Source organism: Budorcas taxicolor, chromosome 1 (assembly GCF_023091745.1).
Source record: "Budorcas taxicolor isolate Tak-1 chromosome 1, Takin1.1, whole genome shotgun sequence".
Taxonomy (NCBI): Eukaryota; Metazoa; Chordata; class Mammalia; order Artiodactyla; family Bovidae; genus Budorcas; species Budorcas taxicolor.
Window position 1 is genome coordinate 213,414,310 of NC_068910.1, and position 13,018 is coordinate 213,427,327.

General features: G+C 45.4%; 1 protein-coding gene across 1 annotated transcript in view; it reads right to left on the reverse strand.

Annotated features, from left to right (window-relative positions):
• The window catches only part of VPS26C (VPS26 endosomal protein sorting factor C), a 33,952-nt gene extending 21,278 nt beyond the window's left edge, over positions 1 to 12,674 (reverse strand). Inside the window, exon 1 of the mRNA XM_052656164.1 lies at positions 12,540 to 12,674. Within this exon, the coding sequence (XP_052512124.1) occupies positions 12,540 to 12,596 (57 nt within the window). The 5' untranslated portion in view covers positions 12,597 to 12,674. The remainder of the gene's footprint in view (positions 1 to 12,539) is intronic.
• Between the last annotated feature and the right edge of the window lie 344 nt (positions 12,675 to 13,018).

Here is a 13,018-nt window from a genome sequence, read left to right on the forward strand (position 1 = left end):
CAGTCCGTGGGGTCACAAGGAGTCAGACATGACTGAGAGACTAAACCACCACCACCACCACCACTTCCAAAAAGGCACTTTCTGCCTGCCAGACAACCTGTCTCTTTAAATTAAGAAATGGGTCATGGGTCATGGTTTTGGGGCTTCCCTTGTGGCTAAGCTCCAAATCACTGCAGATAGTGACTGCAGCCATGAAATGAAGACACTTGCTCCTTGGAAGAAAAGCTGTGACCAACATAGACAACATATTAAAAAGCAGAGACATTACTTTGCCAACAAAGGTCCATCTAGTCAAAGCTATGGTTTTTCCAGTAGTCATGTGTGGATGTGAGAGTTGGACTGTGAAGAAAGCTGAGCGATGAAGAATTGATGCTTTTGAACTGTGGTGTTGGAGAAGACTCTTGAGAGTCCCTTGGACTGCAAGGAGATCCAACCAGTCCATTCTGAAGTAGATCAGTCCTGAATATTCAATGGAAGGACTTTCATTGGAAGGACTGATGCTGAAGCTGAAACTCCAATACTTTGGCCACCTGATGCAAAGAGCTGACTCATTGGAAAAGATCCTGATGCTGACAAAGATTGAAGGCGGGAGGAGAAGGGGATGACAGAGGATGAGATGCTTGGATGGCATCACCAACTTGATGGACATGAGTTTGAGCAAGTTCCTGGAGTTGGTGATGGACAGGGAAGCCTGGTGTGCTGTAGTCCATGGGGTTGCAAAGAGTTGGACACGACTGAGTGACTTAACTGTGGCTAAGCTCGTGAAGAATCCACCTGTAATGTGGGAGACCTGGGTTTGATCCCTGGGTTGGGAAGATCCCTTTGAGTAGGGAAATGCTACCTAATCCAGTATTCTGGCCTGGAGAATTCCATGAGTCCATGCAATCACAAGGAGTCGGACATGACTGAGAAACTTTCACTTTCATATTGCACCACTGTGAAAAGGGGGTAGAAAAAGAACCTTTATATGTATTTACTTGATATGCCTAAAATATCTTTGACAGAAATCACTACACATCAAGAGGCTTTAGTTGCCCCATAGAAGAGGACCTTGATGGACAGTAGAGGGCACAGACATTCCTTTTGGAACTCATGGAAACAGGTTCAATCTCTGGTTGAGGAAGACCCCAGATGCACCAGAGAAACTAAGCCTGAGTGCCACAGCTACCTGAATCCCGCACCCTAGAGCCGGCACTGGGCAACAACAGAAGCCACCACAATGAGAAGCCTGTGCACCTCAATGAAGCATGGTCCCCCTCGCTGCAGCTAGAGAAAGCCCGCGCACAGCAACACACACCCAGCATAGGCCAAAATGAATAAGGCAAACCCCTGTTCTCAGTTCAGTTGCTCAGTCGTGTCCAACTCTTTGTGACCCCATGGACCGCAGCATGCCAGGCCTCCCTGTCCATCACCAACTCCTGGAGTGTACTCAAACTCATGTCCATTGAGTCGGTGATGCCATCCAACCATCTCATCCTCTGTCATCCCCTTCTCTTCCTGCCCTCAATCTTTCCTAGCATCCAGGTCTTTACAAATGAGTCAGTTCTTCACATCAGGCCCAAGTATTGCAGTTTCAGCTTCAACATCAGTCCTTCCAATGAACACCCAGGACTGATCTCCTTCAGAATGGACTGGTTGGATCTCCTTGCAGTCCAAGGGACTCTCAAGAGTCTTCTCCAACACCACAGTTCAAAAGCATCAATTCTTCGCTGCTCAGCTTTCTTCATAGTCCAACTCTCACATCCATACATAACTACTGGAAAAACCACAGCCTTGACTAGATGGACCTTTGTTGATTAAGAAATGTCTCTGCTTTTTTCAGGGGTCTTATATTTTAGTATTGCATTCTGATGCTGTTGTAGTAAGGATGCTGTTGTAAGCAGGCTTCTTTTTAGTTCAGTTCAGTTCAGTCGCTCAGTAGGGTGTAAATACAGGTCTCAATACTTAGGAAAATAGGATGACAAAAATCACAGCTATTATCTGATGAAGCCATCTCTGAAATTTCTAGTTGTGAAATTTTCTTGAAAATCTGGAAAAGAAACCTGAGTCCCTGAATAAAAGTTTAGAAGAATGGGGCAAAATGAGATTGCCAATACCAGTTAAAAAAAGGAAAAATCAGTTAAGTAAATATGAGGTCCTAAGCACAGGAATATTAAAATCGAATCAATGGCGTGCACTGTGGTTTCAGGGGTCACATACCACATACTCACAAAATTACGAGTTAATAGAGATGACTGGCTTTCAGATGTCAATAACATAAAAACTCAGAGAAACTTTACACGGTTGACAGTTCGTTTGAAACTACTCACCTAAGTGAATCTAAAGACTCCAGATTATACAACCCAAGAGGTTCAGGAGAACTCTGACTGCAGAGGCATCTCAGAGATGGCCTGATTACAGGGCAAAGTAATGACTGTGGAATACAGGCAGCTGGCCAAAGGAAAGGCTCTGAGTAGCCAGCGCTCACTTAGGGAATGAACAGCAGCCACCAAACTGAACCGCAGTCGGAGGGAAACGCAGGCATGAGTGAGGATAGCGCTGTCATCCAAACCCACGCGGCAGGCAGGCTCCAGGGCCAGCGGCGGAGGGGTGCGCCCACGGCCCAAGGGCTGTTGAGGGCAGGGGGGTGCCCGGTACCCGGGAGAGGAGGGGTCGCCCCCGCCCCCGCAGCTCCCGGGACCACCTTGCATCCCGTGGAGGAGGCGGAGAGCACAGGGCGTCAGTCCTGGGAACTGTGCCTGGGGCGGTGCAGGGGGCGCAGAACACTCCTTCCCATCTGACAGTCCCTGATACTTGTTCTCAGCAAGTTAAAACAATTCTTTAAACGTATAAAAAAATTTCTTTTGAAATTTACGAAACAAAAAAACTTTTTTCATTTTAAGAAGGTTGGTTGTTCCCCTCTCCCCAACCCCTGATTATTGAAGGAAGGAATTTCTGTCCATTCACCCCTTACTTTTCCACTGATGGGATTTCTACTCCTTTCCAAAAGGGGATGTTTGCATTTTAGAGTTAACAGTCTTAAACGATCTCTTCTTGTGAAACAAAAGGCAGGCCAGGTTTTGGCAGATGTCGTGCCTGCTGTGGAACGGTTAAGTCTCTCAGTCGTGTCCGACTGTGACCCCATGAACGGTAGCCCGTGAGGCTCCTCTGTCCATGGGATTCTCCAAGCGAGAATATTGGAGTGGCTGCCATTTCCTCCTCCAGGGGATCTTCCTGACCCAGGGATCAAACTCGAGTCTCCCGCATAGCAGGCAGATTCTTTACCATCTGAGCCACCTGTGTCCTTCATGCGGCTGCAGTCTGACAGTGAAACCGTGAGCATGGGTAAGAACACCACCGCGGACAGGGTGGTGAGGATGAACAGAGCCCAGGCATCACTAGAAAGCACGGACACCAAGGTCACCAAAAGAACCTGCCCGACAGCTATGAGGATAGCTGGTGTGACCCTCCTGGTTCCTCAGGGGAGAGCCCTTTCTGAGCTCAGAAATCCCTTCTGAGCATCAGTCAGAGGAGATAAATCAGGCACAAGGTCCTGACAAGAGTTAAAGGCTACCGACAACCTCCTACCGCCCTTCCCTGGGTACATTTAAACACCTGGGAGAAGAGTGAGGTGGACTCTCCTGGCCCAAGAACCTCAAGCAAGCAGGATTCAAGAGGGAAACTGGCAGGTGATTAACTGCGGATGGTCAGTCCACAGTTAACCTTGGTAATCACGGATCGTGGGCTGAAAATCTTATGGTGTAGGGGGCTACCTTTTTTTTTCTTTTTTACTTTAATCCTCCAGTAAATAAAAGCAAAACATTTTAAGCCTGGCTGCACTGTACTGCATTAAAAAAGTTAATAGGGCCTACAGGTTTTGGCACGAAACAAAATAAAATGGGTTGATATGAAGAAACTTCAACCTCGTTGGCCTTGGCTGGTCATTACATCCTACAGCTAGCACGTTTCAAACTGTGAACCAGTGGGCCCCTGCTGTGTGCCGATGCTTCAGCAGCCACTTTGGGAACTGAGGAAGCATCAGGGAGAGCAGGGTGGGAGGGTCACTTCAAATGCAAAAGCTCTGCTATTATCTGCTTATAAAAGGAACTATTTTAACGGATATTAGATTTATTAACCCCACTCCAGTGTTCTTGCCTGGAGAATCCCAGGGACAGAGGAGCCTGGTTGGCTGCCATCTATGGGGTCGCAGAGTTGGACGCGACTGAAGCAGCAGCAGCAGATGTATTAAAACTGATGTATTAGAAAGCTAATTTGATAAGATTTCATTTAATAAAAGTCTCATTGCTTAGAACTGGAAGGAGGGGGGTGGACTCTTTATCCTAAACAATGATCATTTTCTTGAGCTGTTTATGAGGAAACATTCACTGTAGTTTGTGGGATGAAGGGTAAGATATAATTTCCATCACTTTGAGAAAAGCACCATTTCTTTGAGCCTGAATTTTCTCCAGCATATGAATGAAGAGTAGACTGTCTCTTCCATATAGACAATAAAAAAAAAGACAATATTTTTTTAAAATTTTTATTGAAACACAGTGATTTACAATGTTGTATTAGTTTCAGGTATAAAGTGATTCAGCTATACATATATATTCTTTTCTTACATTCTCTCCCATTATAGGTTATTACAAGTTAACTGAGTATAGTTACCTGCACTATAGAGTAGGTCTTTGGTAGTTATTAATATCTATTTTATATATATTATATTTTCATCCCAAACTCCTAATTTATCCCTCTGCACAAACTTTAACAGCCATAAGTTTGTTTTCTGAGTCTGCTTTGTAAAGAAGTTCATTTGCATCATTTTTCCAGATTCCACACATAAGTGGTATCACGTGATATTTGTCTCTGTCTGACTTCACTCAGATGATAGTTTTTAGGTCCATCCATGTTACTCTTATTTTTGGGGGCTCCAAAATCACTGCAGATGGTGACTGCAGCCATGAAATTAAAAGACGCTTACTCCTTGGAAGAAAAGTTATGACCAACCTAGACAGCGTATTAAAAAGCAGTGAGACATTACTTTGCCAACAAAGGTCGGTCTAGTCAAGGCTATGGTTTTTCCAGTGGTCATGTATGGATGTGAGAGCTGGACTATAAAGAAAGCTGAGCACCAAAGAATTGATGCTTTGGAACTGTGGTGCTGGAGAAGACTCTTGAGAGTCCCTTGGACTACAAGGAGATCAAACCTGTCAATCCTCAAGGAAATCAGTTCTGAATATTTTTTGGAAGGACTGATGCTGAAGCTGAAACTCCAATACTATGGCCCCCTGATTCGAAGAACCGACTCACTGGAAAAGACCCTGATGCTGGGAAAGATTGAAGGTGAGAGAAGGGGAAGACAGAGAATGAGACAGTTGGATGACATCACTAACTCAATGGATATGAGTTTGAGTGAACTCCGGGAGTTGGTGATGCACAGGGAGGCCTGGCATGCTGCAGTCTATGGGGTCGCAAAGAGTCGGACATGACTGAGCAACTGAACTGAACTGATGTTATGCAAATGGCATTCTTTCACTCTTTTTTATGCCTGAATAGTATTCCATAGTTATATATCTACCACCCCTGATGCACATTTAGGTGGCTTCCATGTCTTAGTTATTGAGAATGATGCAAAGTATGGTTTTCTCTGGATATACGGTCAGGAGTGGGAACACTCGATCATAGAATCGCTCTATCTTTAGTTTTTGAGGACCCTCCATGCTGTTCTCCATCATGGCTGCACCAGTTTACATTCCCACCCATGGTGTAGGAGGGCTCCCTTCTCTCCACATCTTCTCCAGGTGTGCTACTTGTAGACTTTTTGAGGATGGCCATTCCAATCGGTGTGAGATGGAATCTCATTGTACTTCTGATTCACATTTTTCTAATAATTAGCAATGCTGACCATCTTTTCACGTGCTTTTTTACCCTCTGTATGTCTTCTCTGGAGAAATGTCTATTTAGACCTTCTGCCCATTCTCTGGTTGGGTTGTTTTTTGATACTGAGCTCTATGAGACTTTAGTATATTTTGGAGATGAATCTCTTGTTATTCACATCATTTGCAAATATTTTCTCCCATTCTGTAGGTTTCTTTTTTTTTGTAAATGGTTTTCTTTGCTGTGCAAAAGCTTATAAGTTTAATTAGGTCCCATTTGTTTATTTTTGTTTTTATTTCCATTACTCTAGGAGATAGATCCAAAAAGATACTGTAGAGATTTATGTCAAGAAGTGTTCTGCCTGTTTTCCTCTAGGAGTTTTATAGTATCCAGTCTAACATTCAGGTATTTAATCTATTTCGAGTTTATTTTTGTGTATCATATTAGAGAATGTTCTGATTTCATTCTTTTACATGTAGCAGTCCAGTTTTCCCAGCACCACTTATCAAAGAGACTGTGTATTCTACACTGAATATTCTTGCCTTCTTTGTCATAGATTAACCATATGTGCATGGGTTTATTTCTGGGCGTTCTATCCTGTCCATTCATTTGTATTTCTATTTTTGGGCCAGTACCACACTGTTCCGGAGCTTTGTAATATAATCTGAAGTTAGGGAACTCGATCAGTAATCCTCGGGCCAGGACAGAATTTGCTGCAACAAACACCAAACGGGCCACTAATGAACACTTTCACCGTGTCCCAGGGTTCAAACAGCCTCGGGTAACTGAAAATACTTCTCATGCATCATGTAAGTGTTGGGATATGATTGAGAAGACAAGCCTTTTTGGGAGTATTAGATAATTAGTGAGAAAAAAGACTCACTTAAGGTTTGGGTAACTGCGTTCCTTAAAAGGTTCACACCTCCCACAAAATTATCCTGAGATTCCTCCTAGGTCAAAGTCCTAACCCAAGGATCTGCACCAGCATTCACTAAAACTGACCATTAATGTATCAAGAATCCAGCAGAATACTGAGGCTTTTTCCACAACATCTTAGCTTTGCAATTTTTCTTCAAAATTATGAACTGGCATAATAAGGATTTTTCCTCTTTAATCTTTCTTAAAAAACAAGAAATTACATGAAAGACAGTAGGACACAATGCAAACCTTGATGTTCTTGTAGTAACAGGAATCAGCCCACTGTGCACAAATTCCTCATCACCGCAGCCTGGCTACGCTGGGCAGTAAACCTCCCACTGATGTTTTTCACAACCATAATATTGAACAGTGACATTTTCATGAGTATGTGGGCCAGGATTTCAGAATGTAAGACTTCCGAATTTATAAAAACAAACGAACCATATTTACATTACAAAAATATTTACTGCAGGGTTCTTTGAACCAATAAGCTCCTCTAGTACACTGAAAATACAGTGTAATGTACAATGCATTTGAGTCAAACTTTTGGTTCAAGAACACACCTACCTCACTGAGCAAAGAAGTACACGGGGATGCCAAAGTCACAGCCAGTTTGCAGTGGGGACGCATCCAGCAGTCACTGCCGCATCTGATGAGCACACGCCACGCCATGTGTGAGGTGCACGAACAACGAGATTTACATCAGCGACTCTAAAGTCATGGAAAAGCGTGGCGCTACCACCACCTAGCATTTGACCCCTCCCTCACAGCTCAGCTGGTAAAGAATCCGCCTGCAAAGCAGGAGGCCTGGGTTCAGTTCCTGGGTTGGGAAGATCCCCTGGAGAAGCAAAAGGCTACCCACTTCAGTATCCTCGTCTGGAGAATTCAATGGACTGTACAGTCTATGAGGTTGCAGAGTCGGACACGACTGAACAACTTTCACTTCACTTGGGTCTGAAGCTACAGTAAATATCTTCAAACATTATCTCATTTAATTGTCATGACAAAAGTCTCTGAGTAGGCTCAGACTCATCCTCCAGATGAGAATTAAGACCTGGAGAAGTTGCACTTAGGAAGAAAAAGCCTTCTTTTTTTAAAAGGGCTACAATTTAGTAAGCCGAACAGCCGATTTATGAAGTTAAAATACGAAAACGAACAAACAATAAACATGAGAAGAGGGGAATAAACCCAAGGAAAAGAAAAATATTCCAGAAAGACAAGGTAGCAAAGTCTCTTTAAAAAGTCACTGACAAGTGAGATGAGGGTGAGCAGCTGTAAAAGGTGGGGAAATAAGAATAAGAGAAGCCAGTTTGTGGACTTGGATGGCTTTGCCAGTGTCTCCCAGATCCTGCTCTCTTTGCTTCTATTGTCTGTTTCTTCTGCTGGAAACAGATAGGGCTGAGGGGGTGGGGGGGCAGAGGGAGACCCCGGCCCAGCACCTAGCTTTCAACACTAGGTTGGAGCCTCACCATCTCAATGAAGCTCCAGAAGGGCCCTGCCCACCCCCCCCAAACAACTACACCTCCCTCTGTGCTCCCTTACAGAGACGCACCCCTGGAGCACAAGTGAGGGTATGTTTACTTCTATCAGGAGATCCACAGACACGGGTTGAATAAATCTGCTTTAACAGTCTAAAAAGAATGAACTGATGACGATGTGATGATATGGAAAGGCGTGCACAGCCAGGCTACACGGTTCAGCAAAAAGATTTAAGTTTTGCATCTGTGTGCGAGTCTGCGTACACGTGCCACTACTGCTCACAGAAATTGTCTGGCACAAGAACACACACAGAGTCAACGGATCCCTCCAAGGACAGAAAAAGGGTCGGAAAGAGGAGGAACCCGACTTTTCACTTCCCAGCCTTTTGTAAAATCCTGTGTTTATATATTTTTTTAAAAAATGATTCAATTGTGATTTGTGGGGGGAAAAAAAACAAGCACTACCATCTTGAATGAGCATCCTTTTCGAGGAAAACCACCTAAAAGACAATTTTAAAACCCCAGTATAACTTAGCCTCTCGGTGTCCACAGAACCAAAACCATTCTCAAATGCTTCCATAATAACTAAGAGCCTGAAAAGCACATAAACAGACTCAGGAGCCCATGTTCTGAGGAATTTCCGTTTCACAGCATCTCTTGGTTTTTGACGTCTGGTATTAGTAATGCATACATCATCTATAGGAAGGACTGATCCTGAAGCTGAAACTCCAGTACTTTGGCCACCTGATACAAAGAACTGACTCCTGGGAAAAGACCCTGATGCCAAGACTGAAGGCGGGAGGAGAAGGGGACGACAGAGGAAGAGATGGCTGGATGGCATCACCGATGCCATGGACATGAGTCTGAGTGAACTCCGGGAGCCGGTGATGGACAGGGAGGCCTGGTGTGCTGCAGCCCATGGGGTCGAAGAGAGTCGGACACAACTGAGCGACTGAACGGAACTTTTACTACTTCTACCATACTTTAAAACAGAAAACATCCCAGCTGCTGTAACATCTCGGAATAAAATGTGTCATCTTTTGAAGGAAAATAACAAGCACTAAAACTAAATGTACATATTGCCTGTCCCTGCCTCCCCCCCTTTTTAAAATTCTTTTTTTTGTTACCTTTTGACTGCACTGTACAGCATGCGGGATCTTAGTTCCCTGACCAGGGATTGAATCTTTGACTCCTGCAGTGGAAGCACAAAGTCTTAACAGCTGGACCACCAGGGAAGTCTTCCCAATTCTTACTTTTGGTATTTTCCAAGATACAGAAAAGTTAAGAAAATACAAAGTACCGAGAAAACTGAAACCCTCACACACTAACGGTAAGAACGTAAAACTATGCAGGTGCTTCAGAAAACTGTTTGGAAGGCCTTTAAATACCTAATATAAAGTTAGCGTTGTTTAGTCAGTAAGTCACGCCCAACCCTTTGGGACCCCATGAACTGTAGCCCACCAGGCTCCCCTGTCCATGAGATTTTCCAGGCAAGAAGTCTGGAGTGGGTTGTCATTTCCTTCCCCAGGGATCTTCCTGACCCAGGGACTGAACCCACATCTCTTGCACTGATGGGTGGGTCCTTTACCACTGAGCCAAAGTTAGCATTCAGTTCAGTTCAGTTCAGCCGCTCAGTCGTGTCCGACTCTTGGCAACCCCATGAATCGCAGCACGCCAGGCCTCCCTGTCCATCACCAACTCCCAGAGTTCACTCAGACTCACGTCCATCGAGTCAGTGACGCCATCCAGCCATCTCATCCTCTGTCATCCCCTTCTTCTCCTGCCCCCAATCCCTCCTAGCATCAGAGTCTTTTCCAATGAGTCAACTCTTCGCATGAGGTGGCCAAAGTCCTGGAGTTTCAGCTTCAGCATCATTCCTTCCGAAGAACACCCAGGGCTGATCTCCTTCAGAAAGGACTGGTTGGATCTCCTTGCAGTCCAAGGGACTGTCAAGAGTCTTCTCCAACACCACAGTTCAAAAGCATCAATTCTTCAGCATTCAGCCTTCTTCACAGTCCAACTCTCACATCCACACATGACTACTGGAAAAACCATAGCCTTGACTAGATGGACCTTTGTTGGCAACGTAATGTCTCTGCTTTTGAATATGCTATCTAGGTTGGTCATAACTTTTCTTCCAAGGAGTAAGTATCTTTTAATTTCATGGCTGCAGTCACTATCTGCAGTGATTCTGGAGCCCAAAAAAATAAAGTCTGACACTGTTTAGCCTATTACCCAGCAAATCCACTCCAAGGTATATATCCAAGAGAAATGGAACATATGTTCACACAAAAACCTGTATTAGATTAATGCTGTTCAAAGTAGCATTAATCATAATAGTCAAAAAGTGAGAACAACCCAAATGTCCATCAACAGATGAATGGATAAATAAAATGTGATGTATCCACACAACAGAATACCACTGAGCCATGGAAACAAATGAGGAACCGATATCGGCTACAGCAGCATAATGTGTTCAGAGTTCACGCATAAGGGAAAGAAGTCAGTCACAAAAGACCACAGATTATACAATCCTATATACATGACCATGTCCTAATCAGGCAAATCAACTGAGACAGAAAACAGGTCTGTGATTGCCTGGGTCTAAGAGGGAGAGGGAATGAGGAATGAAGGATTCTGGGTGCAGGGTTTCTTCTGGGGAGGGGGTGATAAAAATGTTCTAAGATTAGACGGGTGTGATGGTTGCACAACTCTTGAGTATATTAAAACCACTGAATTATACACTTGAAAAGAGTAAATTTTATGGTATTAGATCGCAATAAAGCTTTTTTAAGACATCAAATTAGACCCATAAGGCTTTCAAGCAGAGTCAGCAACTGTTAGTATGTTGGCACTGTTGCTTTCTTTCTCCCCACATGCACGCACACACACACACACACACACACACACACACACACACACACCCATTTATGACCAGGTCATTTAAAATTTAGTTATTACACTTCACTCCTAAATACTTCAGCATGTAGAGGAGTCGCCCACATAACCAAAATATGAACATCAGACTGGGGGAATTTAAAGCTCTTATTTAACATATAGCCCATATTCAAATTTATCAAAAATTAGGTATATTTGGTTGTTAGATCCCTGTCATCTCTTGAATCTTAAAAAATAAAAATGTCCTGTCCTTTTAATGACACTGACATATCTCAAGAATCCAGGCCAATAAATGCACAGAATGTTTCTCAATTGTGAATATGCCTGTTTCCCTATGAACTAAGAAAAGTTAGGCATTTTCGGCAGGAACACCACATAGCTGAGTCGTATCTTCCTTCAGTGCTCCCTACCAAAATCCTCTTTTATTGTGCCAGAACGTGTCAACTGTGGTGGTAAGGTGGTATCACCGCAGGTCTTGGTTAGGACAGGGACTGTCCGATTCCTGCACTATAAACGTAGCTTTTTCCCTCTGTAATTAATAATCTGGAGATAATCAAATTGTCTTGCATCTGTGTAAACATTTAGTTTCCTCAACGGTCTTGCCCCCAAAGGCTTTAAGCATCCCTTTTGAGCCCTCGCTGCATTCACGTGACCAACCACTCCTCTCAATTTTATTCCACATACTCATAGAGTTGGCTGCGATTTCAACCCGGCTGCACAGGGGCCAGAATCACAGGGGTCTCTAGGTATGAAACCCCGGTCAGCGTATATTCCCAGGGCAATGGATTCTGATTTAGTTACAGTAAGGGTTGAGACTACCACAGTTAGAGGGAGAAAAACCTTGCATTCTCCTTTGGCAAATAAGGAAACTGGCGCCCGAGGAGATTAAGAGGCTATGGCACAAAACTTGTTTATGGCATCGTTAAGGTTTTTTTTTAATTTGCATTTTAACATGCAATTCCTTCAGTCCCCAAAACCAGAGAAACGAGTAACTTTTGTACCGCCTACAGAGTGTATTTCTACTTCCAAGGTTACGTCTGTCTTTCTGGCCCTAGACCTTTGCATTCCTCTTACAAGCGAGAAACGGAGCGTCTGGTGGTTGAGCTCCTCGGACCGCAGTGCTAAGTCACAGTTCAAGCCCCCGGCCAGGCTGGATGTCCAAGGGGCCAGGCGCCCTGCATGCCCCCCAACCGCGGCGGCAACCCCGGCGGACGCCGCTGCAGAGCAGCCAGCCGCGCAGGCGAGACGCACCTGGCGGGGGACGCACCTAGCGGAGGATGCACCTGGCTGCTCCCACCTGACCCGGACGCACCCGCCCAGGAAAACTCCAAAGTGTGCCAGACCCGAGGAGACAACAGAACCTGTAGGCCCGCCCACTCCCCCACTTACCCCAGCGTGATAAACCTTGTTCGCTCTTTTAATCTTAATGTCCAGGGTGGTCCCCATCGTCAATACTCCGCCTCGCACACCACTTCCTGCCGCGCGTGACCGAAAGGCGGGGAGGACTCGCCCCGCCCCTCCGCCCGGGGCCCCGCCCCCTTCTCCCCGCCCGCAGCTGCGTCACGTGACCCCGCTCCCGCGGCCAGTGCGACACCCCCCTACCCCCACTCTTCTTCCTTCCGGCGCAGGGGCGGGCCTTAGCGGGGGTCGAGGACTGTCACTCTCGGCCCGGCCTCCCCCGGGCGTGAGGGGCGGGATCGAGGAAACCCCACCCCTTCCGCAAAGACCAGTCTTGACGCCGGAAATGCCTCTTCTTCTCGCCCGTTGACCGGGGGGAGGGGGTAAACTCGGCTCTCCCGGCGTGCCCCGCGCGGGGAGGGGGCGGGGCCAGGGACGCGCCGAGGGCGCAGCCCGTGCCCGCAGGCTGA